The sequence below is a fragment of the Urocitellus parryii genome, chromosome 6, assembly GCF_045843805.1.
Source record: "Urocitellus parryii isolate mUroPar1 chromosome 6, mUroPar1.hap1, whole genome shotgun sequence".
In the NCBI taxonomy this organism is placed as follows: Eukaryota; Metazoa; Chordata; class Mammalia; order Rodentia; family Sciuridae; genus Urocitellus; species Urocitellus parryii.
Genome location: NC_135536.1, coordinates 58235082 through 58250149, shown reverse-complemented (window position 1 = coordinate 58250149; position 15068 = coordinate 58235082). Strand labels below are relative to the sequence as shown.

Below are 15068 nucleotides of genomic sequence, written 5' to 3'. Positions count from 1 at the left end.
TTTTCCAAGCAGTTAACTTTAAGAGACAGTACATATAAAATAAACTAATCTCTGAACTCCTAGTGTCCCACCCCCCACCACGAGCCTTCATCCGTTGTCACGTCCATAAAAAACACATTTAAAAAAAGATAGAAATGAGAAATAAACGATGCCACTTCCAAGTGCTGTGGCCTGTTCTGCCCTCTAGCCAAGCAGAACCGATACTAGAAGACCTTGGGCTGCGGGGAGGGGATAGTGTGTCCTGTAATTACCGGGAGTCTAAGGTGGTAGCTGGCCCTTCCGCGTGCAAACGCAAACAGCAGCATCAGAAATAAATAACAGGCACTCGCCCCCACGCAGCTCCGCGAGAGCCCGGGAAGGGCCTCGGCAGAGTGGGCTGGAGGCCGGACGCCACTGGCCTCGCAGAACCGCCCGGCGCTGTCCATACAGATGAGCTCCTCCGCTGATACAAGAAAGCAGAGCGAAGGAGGAGCGGAGGAGGCACGGAGGAAGGCGGCAGAGCCGCGCACCCAGCTTTGACGTCGCCGGGCTGCGGCTACCAGCTCGCGCTCTCAGCACGTAGCGCACAACGTGACCACACACAGCCTTCCTCCCCGGCAGCCCGTCCGCCTGCGCTCCGTTCGCCGCTTCGCCCTCCGCCTCCTCCCTCTTTTCGCCTCCGCGGCGCGCACCCCCGCGCAAACCCAGGGATTCCGGCCATCGTCGGCCCCGGGCGCTCGCCGCCCAGCCCGGCACCTCTGCCGCAGCTACCGCCCGAGCGGCGGCCACGCAGCCTGGTGCCCTCCGCAGGCGGCCGCTCCCGCGTTCACCTCTGGATGCCAGCACTACATTAGCCCAGGCGGGGAACCCCTTCTGCGGCTCCCTCCCCTAAACTCCCGCTTGTCCCGACCGCCCCCACCCCCTCCACCTGACGGGGGCGGCGCGGAAGCGAAGAGGACGCGCGCAGTGCCGGTGGGCACGCGTAGACGTGTGTGCGGATCGGTTCTGTGCTTGACATTCTCCCTCTCTTGCAAGTGGCATTGCCTGGACTCTGCTTTCGGCTCCTGGAATTGGTGCGGCCGGCCAGAGCACCCTCTTCGCTGGCGGGGCGCTAAAGGCTATCTTGGAGAACAGTGGCGGTGGCGGTAGCGGCTGAGGCTGGTGCCTGGTGGAGCTCCAGACGCACACTCCGCTCCCTGTTGGACCCCTCTTCTCTCCCCTCCTCCCTTTCCCTCCTCCCCACCCCCGTTTCCCTCCTCTTCTTCCTCCTCCTCTTCCTCCTCTCCGGGTTCGGCAATGCAAGTCTGTATCGTGTAACAGGATTGGCGTTGCAATGGCAACTGATGGAATGGGGAAAGGCAAGACAGCAGGGCTGGGGGCTCCGGACTGCAGGCGGGCGGGCCGCTGCCGCCGCTTGACGCTCCTCTGGGGACCTTCGCGAGTTACTTTGTAAAGGAGAACCCAGGCGAGATAGCCCTGCTTGGTGCCCGGGGTCAGAGGCCACTTCCTGCTCCTCAGCTGTCCAAGCCAGGCTCCACTGCGCGGTACCCCGGGCCCCCTGCCCGCGCCTGCCGCCAACCCAGCGCTCCGCCGCTGCCGGCGCTGCGGAGACTGGAGCCCGCTTCCCTGAAGAACACTTCGCCTCGCGGCTCCCCTTCCCATCACCGCCCCCTGCTCCTCCCCGGCGTCTGCGATTTTCTCAGGCGCCCGGTGTGAGAGCGGCGTGCGTGTGTGTCAGGGTATTGTGTTTGTGTGTGTGTGTGTGTGTGTGTGTGTATGAGTGTGGGGTGTGCTGGGCTCCTGCGCTCCGCTCGCGGCCGCCGCCTGGGAAGGACGGACGGACCGCGCTGCTTCCTTCGGCGAGCGGTTCCCGGGCACCTCGGCTCGGCCCGGACGCGAGTGGAGCGCGCCTGGCTGGCCGCCGGCCTCCGGAAGGTCCCACTGCATCCCCCCTGGGCTGGATATGTTCATGTTCACGTGAAGATGGATTTAGTGTACGGTCTCGTGTGGCTGCTGACAGTCCTCCTGGAGGGGATCTCTGGCCAAGGAGTGTACGGTGAGTGGAATCGCGACGCTATCGTGACCTTGTGATTCTTGGGCAAGATAGGCTGGTGAGCTAAAATGCACGACTCGCGCCGTTCCAGGGCCCCTCCCGGCGTGGCATTTGATTTACACTTCATCACGTTATTGGGAGCGATAAGGAGGCAGCGAGCGCGCTGCGGATTGGGCTGCCAGCGGCTCCCCCGGCGCCTCGACTCGGGGCTCAGAGTTGGGTCCAGCCGGCAACATCGCACTTCAGCGTTTGAGTATCTTTGCACTTGATTTATCCCCGCGGGGGACATGAGCTCTAGCAGTCTTCTATTTAATAATGCTTTGGCTCCTTGCATGCCGCGGTGTCGTTGCCGCGGTTTCCCCCGAAGGGAAGCTTAGAATGTGACCCCCGTAAGTCTCCCCACCCCTCTCCGCCCCCCACCCCCTCCCGCCTCCTCCTTCTCTCCACCTTTTTCTTTTTTCTGTGAATGCCTACATGACTTGATTTTCCGGCTCAGGAAGTGGGGTGACAGTTGAGTTGCGTTCTGCACCAGCCGTTGCCATGAGCACTGACTTGGGGAGGGGAAATAGCAGGCAAGATTCTCAGTGCCAGACACAATTAAGGGACATGTTTGTGTGAATGGATGAGCAAATGCATGAATGAACCAAGTCCGCGAGTCTCCGCTCCAGGGCAGGACATCAGCTCTCTGTAACCAGAACACTATCTCAGCTCTTCCCCAGAAAACCCAGATCTGGAAGGGTTAGGACATAACAAGCGTGAGCTTGTTAATTGGAAGGTTTTGAAGTCCTCAGAAGCAAATTCAGGTTCCTTTGCCTGTCAGCAGTTGGCACTCTTGGCTTTCGGCATTGAAAACACACACACACACACACACGCACGCACGCACGCACACACACACACACACACACACACACACATACAGTCACACACACAGGCTAGTAATGGGCTAAAATGTAAGTCCTCTCCTGGGACAAGCAGGCGGTGCCCCAGAGAAAAAGAACTTTTATGTCCTCAAGTTCTGGTATGAGGTTAAGGTTAAGGGGCAGCCCTATGGAGGATAGCAGGCTAAGACTCGCCCACAGCTCCCGACCCTGCTTCAATACCCATGGAATGTGTGCTGGAAATGAAGCCCACATTATCTTTGGTTTCACTCTGGGGTTTAGATTCCAGCAGTGCAGGGCTAGGTCAATAACTGCCTCAGGGCCAAAAGGCAGGAGTATTTGCGGAAGTGTCAGAGTTTTCCCCGCAGACCCTAGAACTGACTGCGGAATGGTCATGGGTGCAAGTGGACCTTGAGTCCTCAAACTCTCTGATAACACGTAGTGCAGAGTGGGCGGATGTTTGAGGAGGAATGCGGGTGAGCATTCCTGTGCGTTACGTCCTGGGCTGAGCAGTGCTGGCGAGTGGAAAGGGGTGGTCTGCTGCAGAGAGCTCGGGTCCCTCCAGTGCTCCATCTGCTACTCCTCTTTCCTGCCTTCTTTCTAGGTTCCCTCCTTGGCTTGGGTCTAGAAACCTTCACTTTCTGCCTCCTCTAGGCATCTTAGTTTCGTGGCCCCTCCCCCACCTTCCCAAATGAGAGGACTTGCCTGACAGCAGCGGCGGTTGTAGCAGCGGTAATGGTGGTGGGTGTGTGTGTTTTGTGGTACTTGAGTGCGGGAGCCAGACGCTCAGTCTCCTCAAAGATTGACTGGAGGCAGGCGGTGGGACTTGAAGAGAAGAGAAATTCATTTAGTGCTCTTGTGACTCTGCTGGACTCTTGTCCTCTGAACAGCTGTAAGAGGCTGGTATTCTTGGGATGAGGATTGTTGGTGATAAAGCCTTCTCAGTGGGCTATTCCTTGGTCTTGGGAAGCCTGAATCCCTCTCATCCATGTCCAGGTTTACATTTCTCTCGCACTGGTTCAGATCATCCTAGCTAAAAGGAGTTTGTTTTGCTTTTAAAATTCTCTCTCTCTCTCTCTCTCTCTCTCTCTCTCTCTCTCTCTCTCTCTCTCTCGCTCTCTCTCTCTCTCTGTGTGTGTGTGTGTGTGTGTGTGTGTGTAGAGGGTTAACAAGAAGTGACAAAATATGGGAAGGGGTGGAATACTGCAAAGGTGGCTGCAACTGCAAGGATTAGAAGGGAATGGTACCATTTTCCTGTAACTTTTGGTTAGATTGTTTGTCTTGATAAATCTCCTTTTGGGCAGTGGGAACTCATAAGGTCCAGTAGTGGACATAAATTGAAATCAATTTCATTAACATACTCTTGAGCCTGTGTCACTTAACAATAAAGGAGAAGGTAGTTCCACAACTGAACTGGTGATTATGAGTAAGGTGGTGGTCTTTGTTTTAATATTGATGTGGTTATTAGTCATATAACTAGGAATAGAATTGGCTTTGTGAAAAAAAATATTAATCACCTTCCCTGGCCATCATAAATGTTACCGATATTAGGTGGGCTAAAAATTCATTTATATATTTCTTTTCAAATTTGTTTTACATATCACAGTTGTTAGATTCTTAAACTGTGGCCTGGAATCTTCAGCATCAGCATTATCTCGGAGCTTGTTAGAAGTACTAATTTAAGGACCTCTTCTAGACTTTTTACATCAGAAATTCAGAGTGTGCTACTGAGCAATGCCAGTTTATCACCTGTGGTGATGATCAAGATGCACTCTAAAGTCTGGAAACCCTTAACATGGACTTAAACTTTCACTGCCTTGACATTGTAAATCATTACCTTTCTTAATCCAGAGTGGTTTTATTTTTTTTTTATTTATGGGAGAATTTATAGGGAGAGAGCAGTTGCTTTTTTTTTTAGTTAAAAAAGATCAATTGTAAAAAACACAGACATAAAATTTAGTTTTAGGTTAGAAAATGGTTTTTGAACATCTTATATGAAGATCTTCATAAATGATTAATTTTAAAATAAAGCAATTTTAAACAGAAACTTCAAATACCTGGATAGTAAATTGGCTAGTATAAAAGTTTTATCCTTTATTTGCCCATATTTGTCATATGTAAAACTTATACTATACTACAAAACATTATTTCTTAACAATACTTTAGGTAGGTTCAAAAGGACATAAAAAGTAATTTCTAGGTAACTTAGGCAATTCCTTACTCTTTTACTTCCTGGCTGACTAACTCTGAACATGAAATTCATATTTTAATTTTTAGTAAATTTAAAATATTTATATAAACATGTGGATTATATTGTCAATATAATATTCCTGTTGTGCTCAATCAGTTTAGGAATTATGAGCAGCACTTAAATGTAAAAGTTTCTGTTATAGCAAGGAATTTTTTTTTCATTTTTCTTGGATATTATTTAGCAATCTAACCATATGATGGCTTACATTTATATATGATGTAGCAGTTGGTAAAAGAGATTGTCCTTTAACTGCCTATCCAACAATAATTCTGATGTCATACTTTTTGAAAATTGGATTTGTTCTGTATATTCCTTACATATTTCATTTCAGATGTGATATTGCAGTAATAATAATTATTTGAAAACATTTCGGAGGGATTGCAAAAATCTCTTCATAATAGAGCAACATAAAAAATCATGTTCTTTTTAATTTTTTTCCTGATACTTGGAGATTAAACCTCACAACATTTAATCACTAAGCTACATCTCTAATCTTTTTATTTTATCATTATTTTTAGACAGGGCCTTGCTAATTTGCCCAGGATGGCCTTGAACTTGTGATCCTCCTGCCTCGCCTTGTGAGTTACTAGGATTTCAGCCTGCACCAGTATACCTGGCTAAGTTCATGTTAAGCAATAGATTCTTCCTCCTTGAATTTTAAAAAAGTTATTTACATTAAGAATTTTCCAAAAATACTCTTATAAATTTCAAGTTTTGCTTGGAATTTCTTTTGGTTTAAACACAACTGAAAACCAAAAGTCATAAAACAAGCATTTCTGGTCTTATTAATTTGCTGCACTCACATTGCATTTTATTTATGATAACAAATTAGACATAGCATCAAGGATAAGAATACAAACTCCAGTTTATATTCTTAGTGATCTGAAGTATTTTACTGATATCAAAATTTTCCTTCATTATTTGTTATTAAATTGTTTGGACTGCTAAATTGTGTATTCTAGAGGTAATGTTGATAATAACTTAAAATTAAAAATCATACTTCCTGTAAACTGTTCAGTTGGCTTCCAAAAAAAAAAAGGAAAAATTCCACTGATCTGTACTGTATTTTCATTTCTGGTCATTGTGTTCTTAATGTCCAAGGCTGTTACTAAAACCTTCTGATTACAGTAGCAAAGAAAATCCTCACTACAAATGAAAAACAAAATAAAACTCCAAGTCTGGATAGTTTTTGTGGGAAACAAACCAAACAATTACTTGATACCCTGAAATAGTTAATATGCTGTTCAAAATTGCTTCCAGTATATATATTAGAAGGAACATATAGAGAAATTTTATCAAACACGTGTTTGACGCATAAGCAATCTTTATTAATTCCAATAACATCAATAAATCTCCCACAATTTAAGCATGACACCCTACTCAGTAGCTGGACAGAAAGGCTTGGTGGAATTGAGAACAAGGAGATAAGTGAGATCGGAAGGATCTCAAAGAAATTTCAGACTGTGGGTGGGTTGAATTTGTTTGACAGATTGTCTTTGATGGCAGGATAAAGTTACTATCAAAGGTCAGTGGGCCATCATGGCCAGTCTCAGGATTTTGCCACCAATATAGCAAAGTCATCTCTGGATCCATTGTTGGGGATTTTGTCCAGTTTGGGTTTGCAAAGCCTTGAGACAGGATACTGCTTTTAAATGAATCATCTTTAGGGCATAAGCCCAAAGAGGAGGAGGAGATGACTTCAATAAACACTGCTAAAAACAATGTGAAGCTTTGTTATACAAATAAGCTCTGACCTCTCTTCCCACACCTCACTGTCCCTACATCCAAACAGACAGGGTTATATTGCACCCTCCTTGGCCACTTGAGCTGCCCACTGAATTTTGTTATTATTTTTTGTCCATTCAAGTTGGTTCTTGCTAGTTATACATATTTTCACATGCAAAATCGGCAGTTTATTTTATTCCGTGTTACTGGCTCATGTCCTAAAATTCCCTAGGGAAGCCCCTAAATTTGATCATAAGTACTTTAGACTGAGGAGGTTATATGTCAAGGCCAAAGAATCATTTAAAGTGAATAAAGCAGTGATGGTGCCAGGGTTCTGACAATTAGGCAGAGGTAAAGGTTTAGAGATTAAATAATTTTGATGAGTAGATACTACAGAAGAAATTCTACAGAGGCATTTTTTCATTTTCTTACTTTCTTTGATTAATTATATTGTCTCTGAATCTGATTCTTCATATTTGTACTGTGTCATTATAATGATTTTTGTTTTACAGTTTCTGGACCACCTTACACATTTCTCGAGAGGCAGGGTGCCAACAAAATTTTCTGCAAGAGGGTGCTTTGTATTCTTTACAAAAATGTGTTGTTTTAATGTGATTTGGGTAGAGCCTATGAGGAGGCAACTATAGCATGTGTCTCATGGGTTCAGTTTATGTCTTACTAAGACCATGCTAGGAACTGTGGTCTAGGGTTGCTTTCCAGGTATACAGGTGATTCATCCCTCATATTTTCTGGCTTTGTCTTGGAGGTTTGCGAAGAGACTTCCAGAAGTTGAGTTTAAGGCTTGTGACCCATAAAGGCAACTGCAATGAGCCAGGTATGCTAGCCTCAATATAGAATTGAACTTCAGAGCTTGTGGTCTTTGGCAGGTAAAGTTGTGCTATTTGCTTCAGGTTAAATTGGGGAAGATCTTCCTTACTCTCCTTGTTGGGTATTTTGCAAGGATATGCAAAGTATTATATTGAATGTATTTCAAGTATGAATAGGTGAGCATTTTTAGCTTCATTATAATTGCTATTAACTGAATAGTCCCACAGAATGAAATTTCATTTCTTTGCTTCAGTGACTGTCAATGTAAATATATTAGAGAAGGCTGAATAAATGATTGCATTCATAGAGAACCGTGTCCTATTTTTATTTTCAAATCCAATTAATAAACTTTTGACCCTGCCAAATCATAAAGTTATGAGAAGAGACTTTAAAATATCATTAAATTATCCCACTAATTTAAGATACAATGGTTTTACCATTATGCCAGGCAGTTGGAGGTCTTATGCTGTATGTGAAATATCTTTTTTGTAGAGTCCAGGCACATTCATTGGATTTTTTTCAAATTACTGAAAGCTCTCATGTTCTATTGTTGGGGTACTCATTTATTTTCTGGTTTATACCAGTACAGATCTATTTTCTTTCCTTATTATCCTACCCTTCACCAATCTCATGCAAGATCTTTTTTATATCAGTTTCTTGCTACTGTTCCAAGACACTATGTCATTTCTAATCTTATATTTTAAAATACTATTTCCCTTCCTGTTGATGTCACCGATTGAATTGAGTAAAAAAGATGATTTCCATTTCATCATTTGAATCATATATTCTCTAGGAGTTTATAATCACAGAAGAAAACTTCAACTATTAGGTACATACCTTTTGACTACCACACATTTCCTGTAAGTTTATTATTGAACACATCTTATGGTAGGATGAAAGATATTAGAAATTTTATCTTGTAACTTATTGTCTTTGACTTTTAGTATGCTACCTCTATAACTTTGCACAACAATGGGGGCGGGGCTGGGGTTGTAGCTCAGTGGCCAAGCTCTTGCCTAGCACATGTGAAACATTGGCACTGGTTTCCATCCTTTGACCAAATAAAAATGAATAAAGTCATGCTGTCCATCTACAACTACAAAAAAAAAATTAAAGAATAAGGGACATCAGTTTGTTTTTGGCCAAGTCTATATATTAAGGAGTTGTGTTGTTGCTAGATAGGGTCAAGTATGTGATATACTTGACCATATCTGTAAGCAGTATACTTTTTGTCTTACTTTGTTGTAATGAGAATAGAGGAAAATCAGATAATTGAGAGGTATCATGGAAAGGTAAACACATCTGCCTCAAGAGAAAGGGTTGGTTCACAGCTAGTGTCCCAGAGTCCTACTGGACAACACATAAGGCAACTGAGATCTGAAAGAAGCAAGTGGAAGAAAAATGCATCTGCCCTTTAAGCAATGGCAAAACAGCAAAATCATATTTTATTTTCTGATGTAACTAGAACTTTGCTCAAGTGCATCAGAGTAAGAAAGAAAAATGCCTGTTGTCTGGCTGAAGGACATCTTCAGGGAGATTTTTCTGGTCTTCCGAAGGGAAAGATGAAGGTATGTGGAGCTCTTAAGTAGAACTTGTGGTTACTGAGACCGGATAATTTTTCCTGATGATTAATTGTATGATTTGGGAATGTGGCACAGATTAAACATTAGGGCCTTCTGTTTTTTGCTCCTAGCTGTACCTGCAGTCCACACCGTTCCTCCTGTGGCCTTCTCACTACAAGGCTACAATGAAGGATAGAAAATACTTGAGGAAGACATGCTGCTATCCAGATATTGTTACCAGAGGGGATTTTACACAAATTAAATGTTAAAGTTGAGTAACTGAAAATCAACAAATTATTACATAGCTGCTTTGTATGATTCATGTAGCTATACAGTAAGGACTATAAACTCTAAGACTTAGAAGTTGATTAAGGAGATAAAATCAAGTGGAAACAAATAAAATAGGGCTCTGTAGGAAATATACAAATGTTCGTGCCTAAGTAAGAGAGGGCAATTACAGTTGCTATTAGAGATAGAGATAGATAGAGGAAGCTTGAAATAGCTGGCAGATATGTGATTCTTTGATATTTGGGAACTTGCTCCTATATTTATGTCCACCAATATTCTGAGTTGGTGTGTATCCAGCAGGAAGCCGACTGACCTGTTGTTTAGCAGAGAGGATAGTGTCTCAATCTGTGAGATACTGAATCGGCCCCATATCCATATGGATTTGGCAAACTTGAAACTGCATGGAGGCTCCTTTTGGAGTTAAAAGTAGAAAACTTTCCAAAGTTTTAGAGTGCTAAGAAGAAGTGCTGCTTAGAAGCAGCAGAGCATGTGTCCAGAATGACTTAAAACATCATGTTGTTCTTTGCAAAGGCACGGCCACTAAGATGAATGCACTGCCCCCTTGAAAAGACAGGTATATGCTTTCATTGTGGTTTTTTATTCCCCTGCCTGTGCAGCTGGAAACAGCCGGGTAAGTTGGGTTTTCTTCTTGTTCAGCAGCTACTTTACTGTGTTTTCCCAGGCAAAACCTTAATCCCTGTACCCCAGTTTCTAAATCTAGTAAACTTTTAGAATAGCGGGCCGATGTAGAGAGGAAATGTAAGAAATAGCAAAAGTTTTAAAAGTGTGTCTGCATTTTTATACCTGAGATTGAGGAGGAAGAGCATGGAGAGATCCTCTCTTCTTAAAAAGTTATGCTCAGATGCTCCAGAAAGTGAAATGCACAATGGAATTGCCATTTTAGTTTATAGAACAGAATGAAGGACTACAAAGTAACAAAGAGCATGAACAATTTTCTCTGGAAATAATATCCAGTGTGTCGGTCTAGCAGAAAATGACTCAGGAGGTGTGTTTTTAAACACTGTATAAAGCATTAGTAGGTGCATGAAACTTCTCTCTGGAATTGTATTTTGTATGCACATTTAGTTGACATTGCTTCTGAAAGAGCTAGCTGCCAGCACTCAAACCACATGATCCAAGGATTTCTCCTGCCCCTTAATAGTGCGGGTCAGCAGGAAGCTGGTATTCTCCCTCATTTGAGAGCTCCAAAGAACATTATTGTAACACAAGATTATGGTCATGGGTAAATTTATGCTTATGTAAGTATACATGTGTGTTGAAATATATGGATAAATATTTGTATATCAAGAAGCAACAATATTCTTGATATCCTCTATCCTGAGACTAATTGAAAAGTAGAAGTATATAAAAACAAGTCATTTGGATGAGAAAAACGGGAATATATTTGTAAGAATACTTAGTTGTACTTTACAAATAAAAGCAGAAAATAAGGAAAAATAATTAAATGAGATCATCATAAATTTATTGTGTAACATCGGTTTTTTGATCTTACAGTGAACAAAATTACTGTTTCCCACCTACTCATTTAAAAATCTTTTTAAGCTAAGAATTAATTGAAAATGCTGGGTCCTCATTCAGTGTTAAACTGTGACATCCATATACATAAGAGAGCATTATATATATGCTACATTTTAATAATCTTTGGAAAACACTTTCTACTTTTTGAGAATGAAAGAGTTCATTTCTATAATTCATGTTCATATTCAAAAAATGTCAGGATATTAGCTGTTTATTGGTTGTGCTTGTGGATCAGGTATACCTTTAATCAAACCACGTGATCTTACTCAGGACTGTGAACAGATGACAAGATTAATTGAGAAGAATGTCTCCATTTTATGGAATGAACAAAATTGACTTTGTTTAAACAGGTAACCTTGAGCGTACAGTAGACCCTATAACATGTCCAGATAGAACAGCCATGTAGTTTGGGTGTTCATTTTCAGTCTTAACCTCAGCACCTCAGAATTTATGAAGCTATTATCAAGAACCAATAAAGTTAATATTTTTATTCTGTTTCTGTATTGGTTCTTTGCTTTTCATGACTTACTCTAGACCATTATTGTGATTCTGCCTTATCCTTGTAGTTATTTTTCTTTTGGTTCATGTTTCACACTGATCTGGTCCACCTGCCTCCTTTCCTTGTATCAAAGCTGCTATATTTATTCTAAAGTTTTTCATCTGAGTCCATAATTAATCAAAGCTCAATCTTTGGTTAATCATGGATTCATCTAAAAATGTTTTGATGAAATGGCATCTCTTCTCCGTTATGACCTATTCCTATGGGGTTGTCAGTTATATAATGATATCACCACTGTGAAAACAAGGGTCTGGGAACCTCCCAGTCTTTCCCTAAGACAAGAATGATTCCCAGTGGGCTGTGACCTGAAATAATCTGCCTTGTTACTCAGAGGCTGCTCATTCTGATTATTTCCTGTGCCTCGCTGGCACATCCCTCCATTTGCAGCAGCTGGCTTTGACAGTAGCCGTCTTCCCGCTCACTGTGATTTTGCTGTTAAACTCTAATATCATTATATTTTGTTGGTTAATATTTTGAAAAATTTGTCTGTCATCATTGAAATTCACTTGTTAATGTCCTTGTCCTCTGAGCATGCTATGACAGGAAGTACTTTGAAACCTTTATGTTTAACCATGTCTCCAGTTTCAAAGAAGGGCTAAAGAAGATACACAGACACACAGGCAATCTATAAATATGTATTTGCATATAGAGTGTATGTATATTTACTGTAGAATGTATTCATAAATATAAATGGCTTAACTATGTAAGTATATATGTATGAATATGTATGTATTCATAGAATGGGTCTCATGGAGTGATAGCTGAACTTTATTTAGGTTCAATTCAAGGAACTGGGAGGATTTCCTGCTTCACTTGCAAAGCCGACCCTGATTTAGTGTTGGCAGCCGGGTATGTAAGCCCTCACCTGACCTTCATTTTTTAAAAATATCTTTTATGATACACTCACGTTTGTATTGTTCATGAGTTTAAAATATTGCTGTAAGAAACTCATATTCCTTGTCTTTCCTTCTTTATTTGAAGGAGAACTCTTTCTTAGCTGCATAACAGCAATCCATGTGGAGTTATTTTTTGACCTGCACTGTAGTGATATATACATTGAAGCCCAGCATCACTTATATACTGAGAACACTATTCCTGCTGTTGTATTAGTCAGGCCTTTTTCATGGTCTTTCTCTTTTTCAAGTGAGTTTTTAGTGCATCAAGTGTATCTGTGTTTCACACATGGGCACAAAAATACACCAACAAACCAAATTAAAGTGACTTTTATGGAGATCATTTTTTTTTACTGAAAACTAATGTACCATAGGATATAGTGTATTTTAATAAATTAATTGCCATTTAGCAAATCACTACTGTATGCCACAGCTGTTAGGAGAATTTTATACATTATGCCATAATCTCATCTTTGAATGAGAGAGATTCAAAATCTGAAACTCATAAAGTTTAAATAGCTACCATACAGGTGCTTGTAGCTAATTTAGAATCAAATCTGACATGCATATTCAAATAATTATTTATACACCTTATATGTATTATTTAAATTATATTAAGATATGAGTACTTTATTATGATTAAAATATACAAATTAGCAAGCTCCAATTGTGCTGTGTACAAAACTTATCTCAACAGCATATGTTTGAAATACAATTTGGATGATAAACTTTACCTTTTTGCCCAAGAAATATATATAGGTAGCTAATGTCAGCACTTTTCATACCTAGAGTTTTCTTTCTTGGAATAGAAAGATATGATTCATATATATATATATATGTGTGTGTGTGTGTGTGTGTGTGTGTGTGTGTTTTGAGCATTAAAATGCCCATACTGAGGATTCTCTCTGGTATAATGTATTTTGGACTGATAGATATTTTAACCTTATTCATAATTAGTAACCCATAAAAATGAAGAAATGGTTCTACTATGTATTTTGCAGAAATGGTTATATTCCTCCATGTAAAATATCAGGCATGTGCTTATAAAAAATAACCACTGTCAGGTGTACTGCTTTATGTCCCCCAGGCTGATTAACAATCACTGGCCTTGGAAAGATTGATAGTTAAATGTCATATTTGGCCTGATTTTTGCCTTGAGCTCCCTCTGGGTATTGCTTGAGCATTTTTCGCACAGAGTTAATTGAGGAGACTATATCAGCGCATTTCTTTTCTTGAAAATCTTGTTGTGTTCAAGAGGACAGTTGATTGCAAGCTCGGCCCTTCTCTTAGCCAGCGAGTGAGTTCCTCAAACCTCAAAGCTTACAAATTAGTACAGTTTAGTGATTTGTTTTAGGCAGTTAGCGACAGGATCTGCTACTATAAAAGTCATTTTTCCTATGCTTTTTGAATGCAGTTATTGTGTCATATAGTATAACCCTGTACCATTCCAGCTATTGTGTGATTGATACAGAAACTGCTTCGATAGGAAACCATTTCAAGAGAGAACAGGAAAGGTATTATATTCAGCTGTAGTGCCATGCATTTCTAAGCAGCTGATGTTTTCTTTAACTGATAACCAACCCCCAAATATTCAGAGGCAATTGACTCTTTAGAACTTTAACTCTTAATTCAGTCTAGCTGCAAGAGCAGTGCCCTGAAATTCATTATACATTCACATTCCACAATTGGGAATTCATTAATTCTGTAGTGTAACTATCTTGATACTGTATTTTAAAGGCAGATCTTCTTATTTTAAAAACATGGAATAGCATTGCTTTTGTGAATTCCTTCTCTAAACAGTGACTTCTTAATACCTGAGCCAAATACTTAAAGCTAGTGGGATATGACTTTTTGCACATTGAAATTGTGATAATATTGTCTAGTGGTGTGACTCTCATGTCTTTTGTAAGCAATTATTACAAATTAAACTGCAAGCATTTGTGAAGGAATAAAGTAAGATGAGTTAAATCCAGGTTCAGAAGTGTTTAACAGATTTTATGTTTCTACTTTTTCACACTTTTAATTCTATGTTTGGAAGTACTTACCAAATATAGTACACCCCCTTTTTATGTCTTGCTCCATTTTCAATTTTTTTTTGTTTTATTATGCCTTATATTTATGCTGTATTTGGGGTGAAGGAGAGTAATGACTTGATCACTGAGGTATAAAATGATATACCTATGACTTAAGTGTATCTATATTTTATGATTTATATAACTATAATATTAGTTATTAACAGTAATTTAATTGAATGTTTATAAAATATGGAATAGATATTCTTAAATAAAATAGAAGTTGAAATATCTTATACATCTGAAAATGCCATTTATATATATTTGGTTTTGACAAAAGTGAAGATTCTAGATAGTCTTAAATTTTTTTTCTGAATTTGATCAAAAAATATTTTCTGGTGGCTTAACTATTGACTACTCCTCATTCATATTACATAGGTCTTTTCTTTCCAGTAATTACTATGACACTGTAGTGATTTTCATGTTATTAATGAAAGACTC

The 15068-nt window shown here is 40.7% G+C and overlaps 1 protein-coding gene across 1 annotated transcript in view; it reads left to right on the top strand.

Moving 5' to 3' along the window:
• The first annotated feature begins 1755 nt into the window (after positions 1-1755).
• The window catches only part of Mdga2 (MAM domain containing glycosylphosphatidylinositol anchor 2), a 772336-nt gene continuing 759023 nt past the window's right edge, over positions 1756-15068 (top strand). The window contains exon 1 of the mRNA XM_026391061.2: positions 1756-2035. Within this exon, the coding sequence (XP_026246846.2) occupies positions 1756-2035 (280 nt within the window). The remainder of the gene's footprint in view (positions 2036-15068) is intronic.